This window comes from Schistocerca americana, chromosome 1 (genome assembly GCF_021461395.2).
Source record: "Schistocerca americana isolate TAMUIC-IGC-003095 chromosome 1, iqSchAmer2.1, whole genome shotgun sequence".
Classification (NCBI taxonomy): domain Eukaryota; kingdom Metazoa; phylum Arthropoda; class Insecta; order Orthoptera; family Acrididae; genus Schistocerca; species Schistocerca americana.
In genome coordinates this window covers 219,646,196-219,669,659 of record NC_060119.1, presented here as the reverse complement: position 1 = coordinate 219,669,659, position 23,464 = coordinate 219,646,196, and the positions used below count along the sequence as shown (strand labels likewise).

At 42.2% G+C, this 23,464-nt stretch overlaps 1 protein-coding gene across 1 annotated transcript in view; it reads left to right on the top strand.

The window, feature by feature from the left end:
- LOC124620651 overlaps positions 1-23,464 on the top strand; it is a 383,337-nt gene that overhangs the window by 185,945 nt on the left and 173,928 nt on the right. Inside the window, exons 14-16 of the mRNA XM_047147087.1 lie at positions 4,259-4,387; positions 11,293-11,477; positions 21,659-21,860. Coding sequence (XP_047003043.1) covers positions 4,259-4,387; positions 11,293-11,477; positions 21,659-21,860 — 516 coding nt within the window. The remainder of the gene's footprint in view (positions 1-4,258; positions 4,388-11,292; positions 11,478-21,658; positions 21,861-23,464) is intronic.

Below are 23,464 nucleotides of genomic sequence, written 5' to 3'. Positions count from 1 at the left end.
CATAGTGTCAGCCGGCCGAGGTGGCGGAGCGGTTCTACGCGCTAGAGTCTGGAACCGCGCGACCGCTACGGTTGCAGGTTCGAATCCTGCCTCGGGCATGGATGTGTGTGATGTCCTTAGGTTAGTTAGGTTTAAATGGCTCTGAGCACTATGGGACTTAACTTCTGAGGTCATCAGTCCCCTAGAACTTAGAACTACTTAAATCTAACTAACCTAAGGACATCACACACAGCCATGCCCGGGGCAGGATTCGAACCTGCGACCGTAGCGGTCTCGCGGTTCCAGACTGTAGCGCCTAGAACCGCACGGCCACTCTGGCCGGCTAGTTAGGTTTAAGTAGTTCTAAGTTCTAGGGGACTGACGACCTCAGAAGTTAAGTCCCATAGTGCTCAGAGCCATTTGAACCATAGCGTCAACGAGAGCCGCAGGCACATTTTACCGGTAGGTGGTATAACGCCGCGATTTCGACGTTGACCTATAACCCGCCGGCCCACATGGTCCAGATGCTAATCATTTCTGCAGAACATACCAATGTACGTGTCCTGTAAATATGAACATGCTACCTCTAGTCGTTGAAGATGGTTTTCTTTTTTTCTTCAGAACATGAGTTCTGAAACCGAGCCAAAGATTGCAAGACAGCTAAGCACAGAAAATGATTGGAATGTTTACGATGTATTCCTAAGACCGATCTCGAACGATCTTCAGAATTTTCGTCATACTTACGGAGATCCAAAGTTACCCTACTTGTACACGTGAAATACACACGTAAAATCCGTTGGGAGGGGAAAACATTGTTTATAAATTGATGTATCACGGAGAAATGTGCTGTAAAATGTCTTCGTTATCATCTGGGAACACAATGTTCTTGTACCGGGAGCACATGCAACTTTTTTGCACGGAAAATCAGGTCTGAGGTGTAAAATTCGTTATGTTTATTTCAATGCCAAATAAGTAAACTAACTACATTTTACTGATCAATACATTTCTTTTCATATTGGTTACATGCTCTGTTGCAGCAGGGAAAAGAATGGACCAGCGGAAAAATGCTCCTATCGGAGCATAAAAAATGCTGATATGTTCCTGTTTATTATCAAAAGACTCTGAAAACTGCAATAGCAGCTGTCTCATTCAGCTTCCCTCCACACCTTTAAAAATTTTCCCATAAATTTTGGTAAGCAAATATTTTCGCACTTTTTTATTTTAAGAGAGAAGAAGACAGTGGCAATGGTAAAGACAAGGAGAAGTAATAAATACTGAAATACAGTAGACAAGTATTATGTTATAGGAAGAGCAAGGCAAATAATGACAGTGAGAGAGAAAGAGAGGGACACAGTGGCAGTTGAACATTGTTGACAGTAGTAGAACACTGCTAGGAAAAGAGTAAAGCAGACAGTGCCAGGGGAGGGGGGAGGAATAAAGAGAAAGGGAAAGTGGAAGTGGGTGAGAGCTAGTGATCATTAGACGGAGTATCTGACAATGACAACTATGAAGAGAGAGATTGTGACAGTGAGGAGTGAGAGCAGTAGTAGTAATGAAGGAATGAGATATTAGCAGTAAGAGTGAGAAAGAGGGAGACAGCATTTAGTAGGCCAGAACGAAGATGGCTGTCGGTGTGAGATTTGGAGACAGCGGCAGTTAGAGAGAGAGGGACAAAGAGTTATTGACAATGAGTTGGGTTGAATGAGTGAGTGAGACACGGCAGCTGGAAGTGGATGGGTATGAGCGACTTACAGCGATGGACTAGTGGGTGTGACTGAGTTACCATTAAGGGGAGTTTGAGGTGAGCTGTATGTTGAAAAAAGGCGCGAATATCTTCGGATGTCAAAATTTTTGGGAAAATTTTTGAAGATGCTGAGGGAAGGTAGAACGAGGTAGCTGGTACCGCACTTTTCTGCCAATCTTTACTTGAACGTGATTAATCGAGGCAAATATTTAAATTTACCTGACAAACGTGACAACAACACTACTTACACTACCACTGTGCACAATGAGAATGATGTACACAAAATTTTAGCATAGCTTACAAGCACATGAAATAAGTTAGTCACATCTGATAAAGTGAAAAATTGCAGTTCTGTCAGCCTCGTCAAAATTAGTCAACTAACTTCAGTTCTGAAAAAGGTTGCTTAACATAACGAAGGGTATTGATCACTGTGACTGGTTCAAGACTTCAGATTAATCGCAGAATTGTTTTTAGAAAGTACTATCTTTGGTGATAGCAAAATAGTGCAACCGGTGTTGAGCATACTGTGGTACATGCAAATTGCAACTCGAAGTAAATGTATTATATAGTGTGTCCCAGGAGGGTACTGTGAAGCAAATCTCATCCACCGCAATGTCTTTGATTGGGAGGAAGTATGAATCAAACCAAGAACAAACTGTCTAGTACACAAGGGTTAAAAAGTACGTAACTCTAGAGGTATGAGCTATTGGTCAACGAAGAGATATGTTTCAAAGTAGCAAAGATGAACAAGCTCTCATAGCTGTTAAGGTATGCACTGTAGAGCACATGTTTATCGGTCACATTTTATTATTTTGGTCCATACTGCCACTTCTCAAAATATGAAAAACAAAGAGATTTCTGTAGAACAGATTTGTTTCACAGTATCGAAGATCAATAAGTGCCTAAAGGTCTTAAGGTACGCATTTTAGAGCCCCTGTTTACTAGACTTCTTTGCTTCCAATGATCGTTCCTGGAATATCCCTGAGCACTGATCATTCCGCCTGGGACACCTTGCATAGCAAAGGGATGGCAAGGAAATCAAAATGAGTTTAAAATATTTGAGTCGAAAATTATACAATTATTTATAAAACGTATTTAAGCCACGACGGCATATACAATGTTAAGAACATATGCTCCAGCACGTGAGAACTTCAAACAAAAGGAAATACTTAAGTGACGAGAAACGCTTAATAAAGCTCATCGTCAGGGGAAGTGACGAATGTAAATGCTCTACCATTCGGCTGAATTAACAGAAAGCCGATCCTGTAGCATGCATCGAGGTCTACGCTTTTCTCAAACAGCTCAGACAGCATCTTCACGCGAGATACATGCTTCACATTTCTGAAAAATTCGCTGCAATTTTCCACCGTGAACCTTACAAAAAAAAAATATAATAATAATAATAATAATTAAATAGAAAATAAAAAAATAAAAAAAATGCTACGCGTAAATCAAACGATATCCGCAAAAAATGTACATAACCAGAGAGTATCTCACCAGACGGCAATGCCCCTTACAGCAAACCATGCCATCACACCGACCAGATCAGACTCCTTGTATTTCAACAACGCTGCTCAGAGAAAACCGCAAGGCGCGCATGCATCTGATTGACTCGTGCAACCGGAACTCAGACACCTTCCTTCAAAGCTTACTGAGGTCCTGTAGACACTAATGCTTGTAGAGATCGATAGGTAGGTACATACGTGCATCTCTGCAGTATACCTGCGAGAGTACAACGCACGAAACAATTTCAGCAGTGAAAGTTGCCAGTACAGTGGGAAACTTTTGAGCTACTGTACGCCAGCAGGAGAAAATGGCTCTGAGCACTATGGGACTTAGGCCGGGCGGCGTGGCCGTGCGGTTAAAGGCGCTTCAGTCTGGAACCGCGTGACCGCTACGGTCGCAGGTTCGAATCCTGCCTCGGGCATGGATGTGTGTGATGTCCTTAGGTTAGTTAGGTTTAATTAGTTCTAAGTTCTAGGCGACTGATGACCGCAGAAGTTAAGTCGCATAGTGCTCAGAGCCATTTTTTGAACTATGGGACTTAACTTCTGAGGTCATCAGACCCCTAGGACTTAGAACTACTTAAACCTAACCAACCTAAGGACATCACAAGCATCCATGCCCGATGCAGGATTCGAACCTGCAACCGTAGCAGCAGCGCGCTTCCGGACTGAAGAGCCTAGAACCGCTCGGCCACAGCGGCCGGCACGAGCATACAAATGAACATTCTAAAGAAAGCTGAAATTTAAGGACCTCCACATGAATTTCAATAGAAGCACTTACCTACAACATTGTTCTATAGAATATACTTGCCACTAAGTTAAATTAGGAAATTCTGTCAAGATGGCAACCAAAGTTTTCTTTCCCGCGCGAGATACGTGAGTGGAACTGAGGAAAATTATTCTGTAGCACCATGTATCCTTCTGCTCACTATGGTTTTTTATGAGTACTGATTCAGACATCCATACAAACGTTTTCTGGCATGTGATGAATTCACTGTTGTATGTTGACTCACACAGTCCGATGTTGCAGCCTGGTGGCTTCAACGAGCCCTCTGCCTGGGAGTGGATCGAGGCCCGCCAGCAGTATTACCTGCACCAGTTCCTCCACAAACAGCCCGACCTCAACTACAGGAACCCTGTCGTTCTGGAAGAGATGAAGGTGAGTCTCTTGTGTCAATAATCAATTATCCTTCCTTGTTATGCCGAACCGTCTGCTATGCTTGTTGATAAGTATATTGGCATCCACTTGCCAAAAGTAATGTAGTGAGAATTTTTTTTCGAAAAGTCTGTCTATATCCGCACTACTGGAGGAGGGCAGCCGGCGACAGAATAGCTTGTCTTCACGCATTGCACCACGAAATTTTCAATTTTAACACTATGCTGTCAGGCGACACCACAGTGGTGTCGTGTGCGAAATAGCGATCAACGACCGGTGACACCACAGTGGTGTCGTGTACATAGTATCGTTCAGTGGCTGGCGACAACACTTTGGGGCCGTGAACTTAGAATCGCGCAGTGGCCGGCGACAGCACTTTAGTATCTGTTGCCTTCTGTTGGTGTTTTGTTTAGGTAACAATAAGTTACACTCGTCAACAAGTTTTTTTGTAGGGAGGACGTTGTGCTCATGTTGGAGAGATCTAGATGGTTGTAAAACATGAAACTGGTAGCCAAGATCTCTGGAATTCTTTTTATTGCATGATTACCGGTTTCGGCGAAACTAAAGCCGCCATCATCGGATCTTAGGACACATGATGTTGTAACCTGTATGTGTCCTAAGGTCAGATGATGGCAGCTTTAGTTTCGCCGAAACCGGTAATTATGGAATAAAAAGAATTCCTGCGATCTTGGCTACCAGTTTATTGTTTTACAAGTTCTTTTTTGTTTTTGTAAGTATTTGTGCCCTTTCATCATGGCACACGAAAGAGACGATACGATTATTTACAATGAATGCGCGGGCGTCTTGTCTGACGTTCCGGACGGCTTTGCCGATTGGGAAGAAGACATTGAATATCAAAAAAATGAAAGTGAGGCAGAATCGTCGGAAGATAGTGAAATACATCCAAGAATAATTCGGAGAACGCTACGGTTGCCAACTGATTCGGATGAATCAGAAGAAGAAGACAGTGCACAGTGGTCAGACTTTAATGTACCGAGGACCAATAATATATTTGAAGGATCTCCAGGTCCAAACATATTTCCCAAAGATACACAGAGCGTCGAGGATATCGTAGAATTATATATATCTCTGTACCTGCCATTATATATATCTTATTCTCGTAATCCGTATGGTGTCAGCACAGTAGTTTCACTTTTGTTTTTTGAATGTAAGTTCTCTGAATTTACCGAACGGGTTTCCGTGACATCTACGTCGTCTCGTTTCTGTTGCAATTTCGTATGGGCTATAATGACTTGACACGATCCTTGCAGCGCGAATATAATTTGTTTCCATTTCTAATGGCATAGCTACTTGATAAGGATTCCAAACACTTGAACAATACCTTAGAACTGGTCGGACTAGTGTCTTGTATGCGATTCGCTTTACAGATGCATAGAAATTTTCGGGAAGCCTTCCATCATATCTAAGTCCTCCATTCGTCTACTGTGATACTGATGTCCCATTCCATACCTTCCGATAGGTGATGGAAGTCTTCTCATGTGGTGGATGTTTGCATTGGATGTAATGGGACTCCAGTTATGTTTCCCATTGTCTCTCACCAGCAAATGATCTTAGAACCTACTGATCGATCATATGGTACTTTGTTTGCCTACAGCACGCTGCAAGCGACCAGGCCATCGACAAGACAACACGCTAACCCATCGCTTACGAGCAATTTCGGAGTGTCGTAGGACCGTTGCTATTCACAATATATATAAATGACCTTGTGGATAACATCGGAAGTTCACTGAGGCTTCTTGCGGATGATGCTGTAGTATATCGAGAGGCTGAAACAATGATTGTACTGAAATGCAGGAGGATCTATAACGAATTGACGCATGGTGCAGGGAATGGCAACCGAATCTCAATGTAGACAAGTGTAATGTGCTGCGAATACACAGAAAGAAACATCCTTTATCATTTAGCTACAATATAGCAGGTCAGTAACTGGAAGCAGTTAATTCCATAAATTATCTGGGAGTAGGCATTAGAAGTGATTTAAAATGGAATTACCATATAAAATTAATTGTCGGTAAAGCACATGGCAGACTGAGATTCATTGGAAGAATCCTAAGGAAATGCAGTCAGAAAGCAAAGGAAGTAGGTTACAGTACACTTGTTCGCCCACTGCTTGAATGCTGCTCACCGGTGTGGGATCCGTACCAGATAGGGTTAATAGAAGATATACAGAAGATCCAACGGAGAGCAGCGCGCTTCGTTACAGGATCATTTAGTAATCGCGAAAGCGTTACGGAGATGATAGGTAAACTCCAGTGGAAGACTCTGCAAGAGAGACGCTCAGTAGCTCGGTACGGGCGTTTGTTGAAGTTTAGAGAACATACCTTCACCGAGGAGTCAAGCAGTATATTGCTCCCTCCTACGTATATCTCGCGAAGAGACCATGAGGATAAAATCAGAGAGATTAGAGCCCACACAGAGGCATACCGACATCTTTCTTTCCACGAACAATACGAGACTGGGATAGAAGGGAGAACCGATAGAGGTACTCAAGGTACCCTCCGCCACACACCGTCAGGTGGCTTGCGGTGTATGGATGTAGTGTAGATGTAGATGTAGATGAATGATTCGAGAACACTCCATGAAAACGCTTGTGCTTGTGTACTCTACTCTCACTTCCTTCCCCATCCGATCACGTGATCCCAGTCGAGCTCGGCATATCTCCTCAAATAATTTTTGTATCACTGGTGCTACAGAACGGAGTAGAGTGCGAGAAGATACTTTGTATTGACTTTAACATGTACGTTCCCCTGATTCACTACGTTGTTGTAACGAACCTCTTTCAGTATCTTGTCTAACATTATATGTTTCATACCACAGTCGTGATGATGTGGTCCTCCAGAAACGCATCATGAGATATTAACAAAGAATTTATTTTGACGAGCACGATAAGTGCATCACCATTTAATTCACTTTTTACTTATACACTCCTGGAAATGGAAAAAAGAACACATTGACACCGGTGTGTCAGACCCACCATACTTGCTCCGGACACTGAGAGAGGGCTGTACAAGCAATGATCACACGCACGGCACAGCGGACACACCAGGAACCGCGGTGTTGGCCGTCGAATGGCGCTAGCTGCGCAGCATTTGTGCACCGCCGCCGTCAGTGTCAGCCAGTTTGCCGTGGCATACGGAGCTCCATCGCAGTCTTTAACACTGGTAGCATGCCGCGACAGCGTGGACGTGAACCGTATGTGCAGTTGACGGACTTTGAGCGAGGGCGTATAGTGGGCATGCGGGAGGCCGGGTGGACGTACCGCCGAATTGCTCAACACGTGGGGCGTGAGGTCTCCACAGTACATCGATGTTGTCGCCAGTGGTCGGCGGAAGGTGCACGTGCCCGTCGACCTGGGACCGGAACGCAGCGACGCACGGATGCACGCCAAGACCGTAGGATCCTACGCAGTGCCGTAGGGGACCGCACCGCCACTTCCCAGCAAATTAGGGACACTGTTGCTCCTGGGGTATCGGCGAGGACCATTCGCAACCGTCTCCATGAAGCTGGGCTGCGGTCCCGCACACCGTTAGGCCGTCTTCCGCTCACGCCCCAACATCGTGCAGCCCGCCTCCAGTGGTGTCGCGACAGGCGTGAATGGAGGGACGAATGGAGACGTGTCGTCTTCAGCGAAGAGAGTCGCTTCTGCCTTGGTGCCAATGATGGTCGTATGCGTGTTTGGCGCCGTGCAGGTGAGCGCCACAATCAGGACCGCATACGACCGAGGCACACAGGGCCAACACCCGGCATCATGGTGTGGGGAGCGATCTCCTACACTGGCCGTACACCACTGGTGATCGTCGAGGGGACACTGAATAGTGCACGGTACATCCAAACCGTCATCGAACCCACCGTTCTACCATTCCTAGACCGGCAAGGGAACTTGCTGTTCCAACAGGACAATGCACGTCCGCATGTATCCCGTGCCACCCAACGTGCTCTAGAAGGTGTAAGTCAACTACCCTGGCCAGCAAGATCTCCGGATCTGTCCCCCATTGAGCATGTTTGGGAAATGGCGCCAGGTGGAAATGGCATGGCAAGCCGTTCCACAGGACTACATCCAGCATCTGTACGATCGTTTCCATGGGAGAATAGCAGCCTGCATTGCTGCGAAAGGTGGATATACACTGTACTAGTGCCGACATTGTGCATGCTCTGTTGCCTGTGTCTATGTGCCTGTGGTTCTGTCAGTGTGATCATGTGATGTATCTGACCCCAGGAATGTGTCAATAAAGTTTCCCCTTCCTGGGACAATGAATTCACGGTGTTCTTATTTCAATTTCCAGGAGTGTATACCCTTCCTATCTTGATGACCTATTCGCTGGCTCCTCCTCCTGTATTTTGTTTGCCTTTATGTGCGGACTATTTGAGATAACCAGATGGAATACAATGCCTTTGGAGGGCAATGTGTTCTTTTTTTCTTTAACTAAAACTTGCGGACACTTCATAAATAATTGTTCTAAGTACTGTAGGCGGGTACAAAATTTTGCATCAACCCAAAAAAAAAAAAAAAAATGGTTATGAGCACTACGGGACTTAACATCTGAGGTCATCAGTCGCCTAGAACTTAGAACTAATTAAACCTAACTAACCTAAGTAACCTAAGGACATCACACACATCCATGCCCGAGGCAGGATTCGAACCTGTGACGTAGCGGTCGCGTGGTTCCAGACTGAAGCGCTTAGAACCGCTCGGCCACAACGGCAGGCACAGAAATGGCAGCACACTCTTTCCTTAAGTAGCAAACACTATCTCTATGCCTTATGTAGTGGGGCATGTAATATTGTTACCGATAATTTTTCAGTCTGCTGGAGATGTTAAACTCAACAGAACTGGCTATTTGTAATATTCGATATTCATCCTCTCTCCTTCTTTCACTCCACACCCCACGACATCACTGCTCTGAAGCATCACCAATCAGCGTCGTCAACTCGATACAGCTACACGTTCCTGTCTCTTCATAATACGTCATAGGATGTCAGCGTCAAACCAGCTCAGTCAACAGCTTCTCCAGAACGACAATCCAGGATGATCGCATTGTATACAAAATAGCTTGCTTTGCTTAAGAGTTGGTTGACACTGACATCCGCGAGACTGTGGATGCTAAATTCTACTGCTAAATCCGGATAGTTGGGCCTACTTGACTCGTCATCTTTAGAGAACGGAGATCACTTTTCGAAGTGGACAACGGTATAATACTTTCGCCCGTTAGAATTCCACCAGCCCTAACAGTTACAACCCCACCATTATGACCAAGATTTTCGGGGCATTTTTCTCGATTGATATGCCAGTGCCGGGAAAAATTCCTCACAGTTATTCCCAATTGGAAGGCGCTCTCCTTCGATCACAGCCTACTGAGATATTTAGCTGGAAAGAATTAAGTTCTACATTAGGCTGTCCTGCTCTCACGACGAATGAAAAGGAAAGATTATCGCCAATTATCATGACAGTATTCTGTAGGCAGTCCAAAGGCGTGGAGTTACGTCTTAGTGTGCCTGTCTACGTTCATGTTCCAACGTTCTCCGTGTTGTTAAGAACTGGATCATCTAAAATTGATGATTTTTGGAGCTTCATATCTGAACAGTTCTCTTTTTTGTCAGTCATGATTTATGTCAGACACAGGGTTTTTGCTCTACCCGAACTAATGCCGAACGATTCCAGAATGTTCAATGCTTGATAGTTTTTCCAGCCTATATGAGGACATCTTGACTGGTCCGCTAACTATTATCACCAGTGTAGTTTATGAAGCACGTGACTAAGCCTCCGTAGAGATGAAGATTATTTAAGGGAGCGAATTTAACAAGTACATTCTTTTATTTCGGTTTATATATGAAGAAATTATGACAAAAGCATGGACATTCTCATACTGTTCAGACAAAAGTGGCGAGAATGTTGTGGGAACCTTTACGAAGTTGAGTTCATTCACTGGGGAAAGAAAAGTTGCAATGCAATTAAAAACCTTGGGAGCGATTCGTCCCTCTTCTCTTCATCTTCTTCCGTAATCATCATCATCATCTTGGACAGTTTCCAGCCTCTGGCCCGGTCTGTATGGAACATAGACCTCTCCATGGTCTTCTGACTTGCCACCATCTCTCCGTCTTCACCTTGGTCCAGTCTTCTCCTTTCTTCTGGACGCATTCCTCTACTCCTTTCAGCCATCTGTCGCTCGATCTTTCTCTTGGTCTCTTTCCTTCCAGTATCCTCGTATCCTCCTGTATCCTCCTGGGTATCCTCTTCTCCTCCATTAACGTGTCCGTACCATTTGAGCCTTGATTTCTCTATCTCCTCCTGTAATGGTTCCATCTTCATTAACTCTCTATCTTTGTCACTGCAATACTGTTTCTCAAGAATTTCGTCTGACTAGCTTGTACTTTGCTTTTCTCTCTTCCTTTCATAACCCCGGTTTCTGATGCGTATTTCAGGATCGTGACATAGTATGGCTGGTATATAACCTTTTTACTGATTAGGGGTTCATCCTTGTTCCATAGATATTTGAAACTCTCCACTCTCCTCAATCGTTCTCCACCAATTGTTATTCCAGTTGTTCCTCGCTCCTTCTTTCTTGTTTTGATAATCATCTCACTCTTAGTTATACTAAATTTCATCCCATATTCTTGTACTGTTCGTTCCCATACGTTCAACTGCTCTTGTACTTCCTCCTCCTTATTCCCCAAATCATCAGATCATCTGCAAACACCATAGCTTTCATCTTCCTTTCACCAATTACTTGTGCTACTGTATTCATTATACCATCATATTTCTACAGAGCCATAATTAATCACCTCCTTAGACAAGACCAGTAAAAAGTTTAATTGGCATGAACAATTACCTGTTATCCCTCTTCACAGTTTCCTTTGTAAAGTACCGCTTATTTGCGTTTTCTTTGCAGAATGTTTTGAGGTTCTGGTTGGATAAAGGAGTTGATGGTTTTCGTATGGACGCCGTTAGCTGCATTGTGGAAGCAGAAGGCTTCCCAGATATTGTAGACGGCCAACCTAACCCCATGCAGCATCAACCGGAAACATACGCAGTAATCGAGGAATTCCGCACCGTGTTGGACGAATACCAAGAAAAGTAAGTAACAACAGTTGATAAATATATACAGCTGTTAACGCTGAAGCATACAGTTTTATCAGACATGGGGAACCCCCTCGCCCCTCCCCGTACTTGCTAAACACGAATTGTATGGCATATGCAACCGTTTTTTAGTTGTAATTAAGTGTGATTAACAGGAGACAGTCCGTTTCAGTAGAAAACAGATGAATATTTGAAGGCTTAAAATAGTGTGCAATGTGACTCGATGCCTATGCGTAGCCTCTAGCTATATACTAGGAGCTCTCTTGATATATGTTACGCAGCCACTGCTTAATACGCGCGACAACACCATAGATCTATGATGTAGGGTATATAAAATATTATATGGAATGCATATAACACATTATTTGTAGTTCTAATGAAACGTCGTACACAATTTTAGAATTAAATGCGAATATGGACTGAAAATCAGCAAAACTGTTGAGCAGATCTGTTGAAAAAGTCACGAGTGTGTTATCTGATGCAAATGTAGAGAAAGGTAAGTATATATGAATGGAGCACTCTGGTCTCTTCTACTTACATATTGATTGTGGTATATTGGTATTCTGGTTACATTAGTGACATTTTGACAATACGGAAAATATACAGAGTCGGTCCTGAGGAATAAGGCTGTCCTTTCGTTAATGAGACGGGGATACGGTTCATAGAATCGTATCGCTATCTATGTCGCACTGCCGTATGTTAAAACCTGCTTACACGAATTTCACACTCTTCAGCACATCTGCACACTGCAAGCGGTAGCATATCAATATCACTTGATACAGACTGATAGAGACCAATACCCCGCATAAAATGTCCAATTTTTTAAAGTGTAGCAGTTCCATCTTTGAGTCGATACCTGTTCATATATTCAGAGCTAAATTTTACAATTTGTTATTGGAACAGCAGTTAGGCAACGAACGCAACTCTTCTTATTGGTTACTGTTGTCTCAGTATTTTAAAAATACTGGTGTCATACTAATCAAGTATAAGAAATTTCGAAGTAAAAATATGTAACGAGAAAATCGATGACACTGTGAACAGACTGAAGGGTCTTGCCTCATGTACGCACAATGACGTTCCTAACACAAGAAAGGTCGGCCCCTGTGGCCGTGAGGTTCAAGGCGCTTCAGTCCAGATCCGCGCGACTGCTACGGTCGCAGGTTCTAATCCTGCCTCGGGCATGGATGCGTGTGATGTCCGTAGGTTAGTTAGGTTTAAGTAGTTCTAAGTCTAGGGGACTGATGGCCTCAGATGTTAAGTCCCACAGTGCTTAGAGCCATTTTTTGAACACAAGAAAAATATGGACAGCGCCCGCTGTCTCAACAATTTAGCGTAAGGCACCAGAATACATCTCATTTACTTCATAGCAACATAAAACTATATTCAACAACATATCTCTATCAAGAACACATTTAGGCGTTGAAGTATTCTCCAGCACTAAAAAACACTATCAGAAAACATGGGCAATACTTTCATTCTATCGTTCACCACTTTACCAACGAAGCCAGATTCTCTGTTAACCTAAATTCTACTCGCTTTGTAACGGAACCTTACAGATTCCAGCCGAGCCTTCACGTACCATTACAAGTGAGGGTAGCCAACTTAGGTGTGGTGGCAGGACGGTCGGTCATCCACCCAGCCAGCTAACGGGTCCAGTACGTTGTTCCCTAGTGGCATCACCAGAGTAGCTCCAGTCATCATAGGCCTCGGAGAGTTGGCAAACAGTCAGATGACTACAGCTGGCAAGGAGAGGTCCCCAGCGGTATGATCAATTTTTTTGAAACCCTGTGTACGGTGACGTAGGGTAACGTCGCAGGTGTCACATACTGCAACCATTCACCCTTGTGGGCCCGGGTATACGAGTAACTGACGAATGAAAAATTCGGAGTATTGAGTGACAATAACGTTAAAAAAGGTGCATTGTACAAAGGGTTTTCAAAAAGTTTTGCACAGTTGTCTCTAATTTTTTTCATTTTTTGCGGGAGGAGAATGTAATTTTTTGTGAACATACTTGGAATATTTAGATATAAATTGAGCCTATCCATTGTAGCCTCCATCAGCTGTGGTGCATCTGGCCAACGTTCTTTCCATGATGTAGATGCACTTTGGTAAAATTCTGGGGATTGACTTTTACAACATCGCTTGTCACAGGAAATAAAGTCTTTCTCACTATCAAATCTTTTACCGCGCAGATGGGCCTTCAGACGACCAAAGAGGTAAAAAATCAGACAGTGCGAAGACCGGGCTATAGGGAGGATGGGGAACAATTTTCCAACCAATTTTGTTGATTTTCTCCTGCATCATAAGGGCTTTGTGGGGTTTGTCATTGTCATGGTGTAGTCTGATGAGCTGACGCTGAAGCTGTGGTATGTGGGTCTTGACGGCACGTCACAGCTTGTCCAATGACAAACAGTAATTGTCTCGGTTAATTGTGGAGCCTAGTTCCAAAAAGTCAATGAAAATGACACCACACTAATTCCAGAAGAAGGAGCCAATCACCTATCGGCCTGCTGTTCGTGAAAGTCTTGGTTTTTTCTTCCGAGGGGAACCCAGATGACACCACTCCACGGTTTGGGTTTTGCTCTCAGGTTCGGAAAAAATCAACCGTATTTCATCCTGGGTAATGACGCCGACAAAACACTGTTTCGTCGTCAAGAGACCCTCGCACACGCTCTTCCTTATCGTTTTCATTTTTCTTGTGAATAATCTATGCTCTCAAAATGCACAGATTTTTCTGTACCCTAGTGACTGTGCCAGTGATACTACACTACCTAATGACAAACGAGTCATTTCAGCAAGCTGTCGTGTCGTCACACATCTGTCATTTTGGATGATTTGATCAATGGTCTCCTTATTCACATCACTGACTGCTGTCGATGGTCTGCCGCATCGTGGATTGTCCACTAGAGAGAAATCACCTTCTTTAAACCTCTGCAACCACCGCTGGATACTGATGCGATCCACTGCGTCCTCCCATAAACAAGGAACAACTTCCTGTGAATCGATGTGGCAGACTCATAGCCGATTTTAAAGAGGAACTCCTTCACCGGCCGTTGTCGAAACCCGACAACTGCTTCAGGGTCCATTATGACTCATCTGTAAATAAAAGAAAATACTTTTATGTACCAGTGTATTGCTAAATGTTCCAAGTATGTTCACAAATAAAATTCATTCTCCTCCTGAAAAAAATAAAAAAATTAGAGACGACTGTGGAAAACTTTTTGAACGACCTTTGTATAGCCTGATTTATGATGTAATGCATAGGATAACAACTTCATAATCAAGAGATTGTCGACTCGAATCCAGTAAAGTTCGCAATTTTTTTTAAATTTTAATCCATAATTGAAATTATTTCGATCATTATTTTTATTCAATTAATTGGTTTGAATGTAATTTTCATTCCATTCCTTTGTCACATAATTTTAATCATAATTTCAACTCCTTCACTTGCTCTCATTTTTTATTGCCATCATTCTTTCTCCGCTTGAAATATTTTTTCATGGGTTTTTAATAAATTTTATGTATTAATTACTTTCGTTTTTTATCCTGTTTTTCGTCTACATTATTGCGTTCATTATATCTATTTCTCATTCTGCTTGAATTTCGTTTTACTTAAAAAGCCCGCCTTTCATATAAATTTAAGAAAATTACATTTTTCGCACCATTAGAATTTCACTCCTTTGTAATTTAGTTTTTTACAAAAATTATTCGATAAAAGAAAATACTAAATAGTCCTTTTTCAAAAACTTTCTCGTTGTGTAACGTGTTCCTTAGTTATTTTATTCAACTGCTGATCAGTACTGACTGTTGGCTGGCCCTGTGTTGCACTTGTGAACAGTGTCATGAAACAAAACTTTAACATTAGTTAATGACTGACTTTTTAAATAATGAAAATTAACCTAGCCGCGCGGGATTAGCCGAGCGGTCTTAGGCGCTGCAGTCATGGACTGTGCGGCTGGTCCCGGTGGAGGTACGAGTCCTCCCTCGGGCATGGGTGTGTGTGTTTGTCTTTACGATAATTTAGGTTAAGTAGTGTGTAAGCTTAGGGACTGAAGACCTTAGCAGTTAAGTCCCATAAGATTTCACATACATTTGAACATTTTTGAAAACTAACCTAATTAAATGCTGTAAGTAACTAATTGTGTACTCCGTCAAAACTATTTAACTAACCGATGCTAGAATACGCGGTATGGGTCACGGTAGCTAAGCGTCGTAGCTAAGAGCTATGACGTCACCATGAACCCTCTCTCCACACCGCATTGCACAGAAGTTTACAGGCACTTGGTGCACAAATGTTTAACTCATACGCAAGTATGAATGTAATCGAGATTTTCTCTGTTTTAGAGCATTATTAATGTAACTTTTGGGTCTATATTAGTTAGACTATTTTTTCCTATGGTCGGGGAAATGCTAATGTAAATCCTCCGAAAGACGGCAAACTGTTACTCTGTCTCGGAGAGCAGTGCTTTTTTTTCTTCCCGGCTAAGGGAGTCACACAACCTTAGACTACATACACCTAGAGTACGAAGAAAGCCCCTATAATGTAATTTTAAACTCTTTAACTGTATTAACAAATTTTCTTAATATTTTCTGTTTTCTCATTTTCTTTTGGTGTAAGACAAATTTGTTGGTCAATTTTTTCTTGTTCATTTTTTCTCTCCCTCTACTTTCTTCTTATGAATCTCGTTGTTAGAATAATATCATCCAGTTCTTCTTTCACGTTATCTTGTTCTGATAAATAATTGCCAGATGCACTTTTTAATTTGTATCCATCGGCACGAGTTCTGGAGTTCAGTACATCAAATACATTTTAAGACTTTCACAACCTTACCAACATAACTGAACTCAGTAAGATTGTGACAAATTGCTTGCCCTGCACAGATGAAACAGCTCAGCTGATTTCCTTATGTTTTTCTTTTCCATACAAGCAAGAATCAAATGGTTCATGGTTATTTTATGGGCATATTGTAGATCTACGCCAGTGTTTTGAAGTTCAAGTTACTTAATAAACTGTTCTATCGTGAGCAAACTACCAGATTTTAATCGATAGCCGTCGTCAAGCAAATGATTCCGTAACATTTTCAAGGCATGAAGCAAATAAAGAAAAGCAGTTCTTTACTGTTTTGATCTGATGGACTTTCGAATATGTAACCCTTAAATTACGTATAAGTTTACTGTTTGAGGGTCTCATATCACACGCAAATGCTCTCACTTTAAATTCAGTATTCCTATGACTTCAATCTTTTCGGTCAACATGTACTTAGAAACGGCTGTGTCAACGTTACTCATTTTCCTACTAAACATCTCATGACCACTACTTGAGCATTGCTGTGTGGTCCTCCGATAACCTCCTCTGTCTGGTCAAGGCATCACTGTTTACTTTCATTCCATCAAAGCTGAGAACTACGTCTTTCTCATATTACGTTAGTAACTTCGAGCTTTCGAAACCTGAGGTTCAAATCAATAAAACATGATGGAACGCTAAATTGTCTGAGTCTTATTTTAATAGTGACGGCACTAGGAAGAGGATATTTCATTACGTCCCTGACAAAAGACAACGCTTCATACGATAGGCAACATAATGTTCCGGAGTTTGTAATATCTTCAGTTTGCCTGTTTGTACACTGTCGTTTTATAACCACTTGCTGTTGACAGTCAGGAAAAGAGCCCTGAATCACTTTTTGAACATGTTGTAATTTCAGTAACTCAGAGCTACATCGAGAGAGGTGGTACTGCAATTCTGCGATTTTTGCCTAAGGCATTTTATTTCTCTTTCCATCATAATTGTTGGCCTGAGCACCCATTGTCGCATTAACGGCAGTGTTTGTTTTCATGGTTAACGTTTTGTCTAGTACTAATGTCTTGATTGGTTGGTAATACATCTACCTGCAAAATATTTTGTGCTTCTTTACGGTAGCATCGTTTTTCTGCCCAAATATTTCTCTCATTATTAGGCTCACTGCTATGTCCTAAATCAGCAACGGTGGCCGGTTGACTTAGAGCTGGAACAGCATCAGTCTTCAGCTTGCGTTTCGAAGAAATATTCAACGGTTCAGTTTTCAACCTTTCAGAACGTGAATCAGTAGATGAATTTAGCAGACATGAGTATTTTCAACGGAAAACGAATCTGCATGTTTACAAGCATTACCAATTGTTTTTAGGGAATTATGAAACTAATTTATAATGAACTCGCTTATCTACTATGATGAGTAATACTGACGATCACGAAGCGGAGACATTTTTTTCACTTAAAAAATTAACGTAAGAAATTCGTCAGTACACTGATAATCAAGGCGTAATCCTGTACTCAGTCTTCAGTATTTAGTAAAAATTCACACAGCCGTAAACAGTCTTGTTTTCGCACGTAAATGCAATTGAAACACAATACTTTATGGAGCTGAGGGCTACTGAGCGCTGGTTGAGTTCAAATCGACGTCAGCGGCGTGGCTTGCTATTGCGTATAAATCTCGTGATCCCTACCGTCCATTCTGGTATCTGTGATCTAAATGAAACTCAGTACTGAAGCACATTGTGAAAATTGCGTGACGTGGTGTGGAATATATGACTTGAAATTTTCACAAAAATAAAATACTGCTCTAAGAAGAAACATGACTGAGATTACTTACAGTGGTCACAGAAAATTAATCTACTTATTTAGTTCAGCATCTGAAAATTCGGACTGTGTACTGTTTTCACATAATACTGCAAAGTGAGATCTGCCCTGAAATAAAAGTATTGTCAGAAACAATCTGTGGCTTCATGTGGCGTAAGGTGCAATGCACACAAGACGAATTATTCAAAATTTTTCTAAGGATGATGGAGGAGGGTTTTACTTTAAAGAAAGTTGTTCTTTAAAAGCTAATCCCTGATTATTGTCAAAAAAGACTGTACAGCATAAGAAGACCCTAGAAATTATTAAATTATCTCAGTACAAAAATTACAGACATTCTAATCAGTAATGTTAACTGTGACATGATGAAAACAAAGAGATAAAAATTAACCTTAAAGAAAACTAATCATGTATGTTACTAGTTAGCTAAGGTACTTTCCTTGTACCACTGAGTGAAGAGTAAGGATATGGTTGTTGCATCCCATTAGCTTTAAAAACAATGAGAGTGTCAATAAAAGTAAAAATATAGTGACTCCCACCACTACCCTGACTAAATAGCCCCACATTGTTCCAGTATCCATCCGTAGCACAACAAATCTTTGGATTAGCAACTACTATAAGCCACAAGTCTTAGTTGTAGATGTTAGGATCGCTACATGCTCGAGAACTGTAAAAAGACGTGTCATACTGTAATGACTGCCAAGTAGAGTTGCGACTTAAGTGTGCAGGTCTGTAGAACATCTCGTGAAAAGCATCTGTCGTTCTTGGTGCGCATTGTGGATTTTTGCACTGGTAATATTCCATTACTAAGCTTTGGCTCACGGAAACGGCATGGGGCTACCGTTCTCACCATCCGAAATGACACTGTTAAGCGTTATTCTGGGTGCAAAGATTAGCAGATTCCTTTAAAAGTTTAGAAATGTAAAATTATGCCTCTTCGCAAAACACTGAATGGTAATATGCTATGATTACAACGTCGGTGAGTCACACATGAGTGTAACGATTTGTAGGGATATGTAATGGAATGATTACATGGGCTGGATCGTAATAAAAGCAGAGGGCACTGTAAAAATCATGCGATCTACAAACAAGATGTCTTACAAAACAGCCGAGCAACACAGCTTAGCATATTGCTCTAGAGCTTGGGACCGAAACCAAATAGGATCAAAATGGGGTTATGATTGTTGTTGTTGTTGTTGTTGTTGTCATCTTCAGTCCCAAGACTAGTTTTATGCAGCTCCCCACACCAGCCTTCATGTGGAAGATCCTTCATCTGGAAATAACTACGGCAAACTACATCCGTTTGGACCCGCTTATTTTAGCCAAGCCTTGCCATCCCTCTACAACCTTTACCCCCCACACTCTCTTCCATTACCAAATTGACGATTCCTAGATGCTTCAGAATGTGTCTTAGAACCGATCCCTTCCTTCAGTCAATTCGTATCGTAAATTTATTTTTCCCCTGTTTGATAAAGTATATACTTATTAGTTATTCTATCTACTTAACTAATTTCCAACATTTTTCTGTAGCACCACATTTCACTTCTGTTCTCGTGTTGTCTTCACTGCTTATCACCCACGTTCACTTCTGTACAACGTCATAATTCATACAAATATCATTATTAAAGATTTCGTAATATTTTAATTTATATGTAATGTTATCAAATCTCTCATTTTCGGAAACGCTTTTCTTGCCATTAAAGTCTGCAGTTTGTATTTTCTCTACTTCGTCCATCGTCAGTTATTTGGTTGCTCAAAAAGTAAAACTTATGTCTATTTTTAGTGTCCTTTAATGCTGAGAGCCGATTGAATTATGCTGTTGGTCTTAGATTAGCACAAATAATAAACTCCGATCAAACAGAAATGGTAAATCTGTGTTGCGCAAATGAACATCTTACATTTCGTAGCTATGAACTCGGATCAATTTCGACTGGCAAAATTTACCAGGTTAAGTCAAGTGCAGTTGCAGTCATCGGTTCACAGTGTAGAGACACCGCAAAAGAACGGATTTTGTTTTGCACAAGTAGAAATGAAAATAAATAAGTATTAAAGTGTTATTGGTGCACAAGAAAGGTAAGTAATTACTCCCATATGTGTACATGGAGAGCCGGCCGGTGTGGCCGTGCGGTTCTAAGCGCTTCAGTTTGGAACCGCGTGACCGCTACGGTCGCAGGTTCGAATCCTGCCTCGGGCATGGATGTGTGTGATGTCCTTAGGTTAGTTAGGTTTAAGTAGTTCTAAGTTCTAGGGGACTGATGACCTCAGATGTTAAGTCCCATAGTGCTCAGAGCCATTTGAACCATTTGTACATGGAGAAAACTAGTGACTGATATGGAAAAGTTAGATGTTTCGTACCCATTTAGCGGCAGAATGCGAAGGCAAAAGAAGACGTATTTGTAGTGAACATTAAGTATACCTAGTCAGAAAGCAGCCAGTAATGACTGAACATTTCTTACAAAAAAGTCGTTGTAGGCTTGAGTAACAATAGTACACACTTCGTATTAAATTTCTTGCAAGACGACAATGTAAATACTGAACACAGACATCCTGAATAAACTGCGTTGATGAATCGAGAAAGTGAAGTACACCGTTTCAGTTGAGAAATCGTTATGCTACTCCACGGTCGGTAACAATTTCTGTTCGAAGTAAAATCGGCTGCGTCATTACCTGCTAACGGCAGGTGGACGTGACTTAGCTCTTGTCGAACGATTCCTTGTGTTATAAAGCGCATTCTGAAACAGTACCTTGGCACACTCTAACATCTTATTGGACCTTTTCTTTATGTCGTCGTGACATATTTTTAAAAATCTTCTGACTCGATATGTTTCCTGTTTCATGACTTGATATTAAAGCAGTTTTCTACCACGCCTTTTTTTGTTGACCGTAGTCACCAGTTTTTGCCTTCAAAAATGTGCTTATTCTGGCCCAAGAAATCTTCCGACAATAACTTCCTTTTTAAGGTGATTGGAAGTTTGAAGAACACGGTTTCTTGTGCTAATATTCACAACATGATGCCATCAATAATAAATACTGAGTATCTAGGTTCTTCGACTAATATATGCCATCGAAACACGATAACTCTATCGCTAAGTAATTTAGGAACGTTGACAAACATGTTTCATGCTGAAAATTAGATTAACACTATGTTAATTTGATCCAATGTTAGTGTTAGTGTTACACAACACAGTGAATTCGTGAGTTGAGCTCATTTTCTGAGCTGAGACTCATTGGACTTTTATGCCACAGCGGGGAACACATAATGTTTTTAGCATCTTAACGCCGGCCGAAGTGGCCGTGCGGTTAAAGGCGCTGCAGTCTGGAACCGCAAGACCACTACGGTCGCAGGTTCGAATCCTGCCTCGGGCATGGATGTTTGTGATGTCCTTAGGTTAGTTAGGTTTAACTAGTTCTAAGTTCTAGGGGACTAATGACCTCAGCAGTTGAGTCCCATAGTGCTCAGAGCCATTTGAAGCATTTTAGCATCTTAACAAGCTCCACAACGGTGGCGGCATTGCCTAACTCTGCAACTCGGCTGTTCTTTGATGTTTTTGTTCAATTCTTGTCCCAGGGTGATGATGACGGAGGCGTACGGATCTCTGGACCAGGTGCTGGGTTACTACGGCAACGCCACCAACCCTGGCGCGCATTTCTCCTTCAACTTCCTGCTCATCACCGACCTCAACGGTGACTCCAGCGCAGAGGACTTCGTCCGCATCGTCGGCGACTGGATCAACGTCGTCAATGAAAACGGAGTTTGGTCCAACTGGGTGGTGAGTTACTTTCCTTTAACGCCGTGTCTCAAATCTGAGTTGTCATCTTCACTCCGAAGACTGGCTTTATGTAACTGTCCATGCTAGTCCATTCTGCGCAGGCCTCTTAGTGTTCAGATAACTTCTACAATCGACACTTATGTGAACCTGATTACTGTAGTCCAGCCTAGGTCTCCCTTTACATTTTTACCCCCTCCCCCCCACACTACCCTCCATTTGAGAATTGACTGTTCATCGATGCCTGAAGGAGTGTGCTATCAACTGATCACTTCTTTTAGTCACATTGTATCATAAATTTCTTTTCTCCCCAATTCGGTTCAGTACCTGTCCATTAGAACCACTCATCTGATCTTTACATCTACATCTACATCTACATTGATACTCCGCAAGCCACCCAACGGTGTGTGGCGGAGGGCACCTTACGTGCCACTGTCATTACCTCCCTTTCCTGTTCCAATCGCGTATGGTTCGCGGGAAGAACGACTGTCTGAAAGCCTCCGTGCGCGCTCTAATCTCTCTAATTTTACATTCGTGATCTCCTCGGGAAGTATAAGTAGGGGGAAGCAATATATTCGATACCTCATCCAGAAACGCATCCTCTCGAAACCTGGCGAGCAAGCTACACCGCGATGCAGAGCGCCTCTCTTGCAGAGTCTGCCACTTGAGTTTATTAAACATCTCCGTAACGCTATCACGGTTACCAAATAACCCAGTGACGAAATGCGCCGCTCTTCTTTGGATCTTCTCTATCTCCTCCGTCAGACCGATCTGGTACGGATCCCACACTGATGAGCAATACTCAAGTATAGGTCGAACGAGTGTTTTGTAAGCCACCTCCTTTGTTGATGGACTACATTTTCTAAGCACTCTCCCAATGAATCTCAACCTGGTACCCGCCTTACCAACAATTAGTTTTATATGATCATTCCACTTCAAATCGTTCCGTACGCATACTCCCAGATATTTTACTGAAGTAACTGCTACCAGTGTTTGTTCCGCTATCATATAATCATACAATAAAGGATCCTTCTTTCTATGTATTCGCAATACATTACATTTATCTATGTTAAGGGTCAGTTGCCACTCCCTGCACCAAGTGCCTATCCGCTGCAGATCTTCCTGTATTTCGCTACAATTTTCTAATGCAGCAACTTCTCTGTATACTACAGCATCATCCGCGAAAAGCCGCATGGAACTTCCGACACTATCTACTAGGTCATTTATATATATTGTGAAAAGCAATGGTCCCATAACACTCCCCTGTGGCACGCCAGAGGTTACTTTAACGTCTGTAGACGTCTCTCCATTGATAACAACATGCTGTGTTCTGTTTGCCAAAAACTCCTCAATCCAGCCACACAGCTGGTCTGATATTCGTTTGTAGCACCACATTTGAAAAATCTTCTGTTTTCTTGTCTCAACTGCGATTATCATCCAAGTATCACTTCCTTGCAAGGCTATACTCCAGACAAATAGTTTCAATATCATATTTTGTAAACAAGGTTTCACAGCTCCAATGTATTTACAAACCGGCGTCGAGGGCACCCAGAATCCTGTTGTATGTTTATTTGTAGGCAAACAGATTCGGTCAAGCGACTACCTTT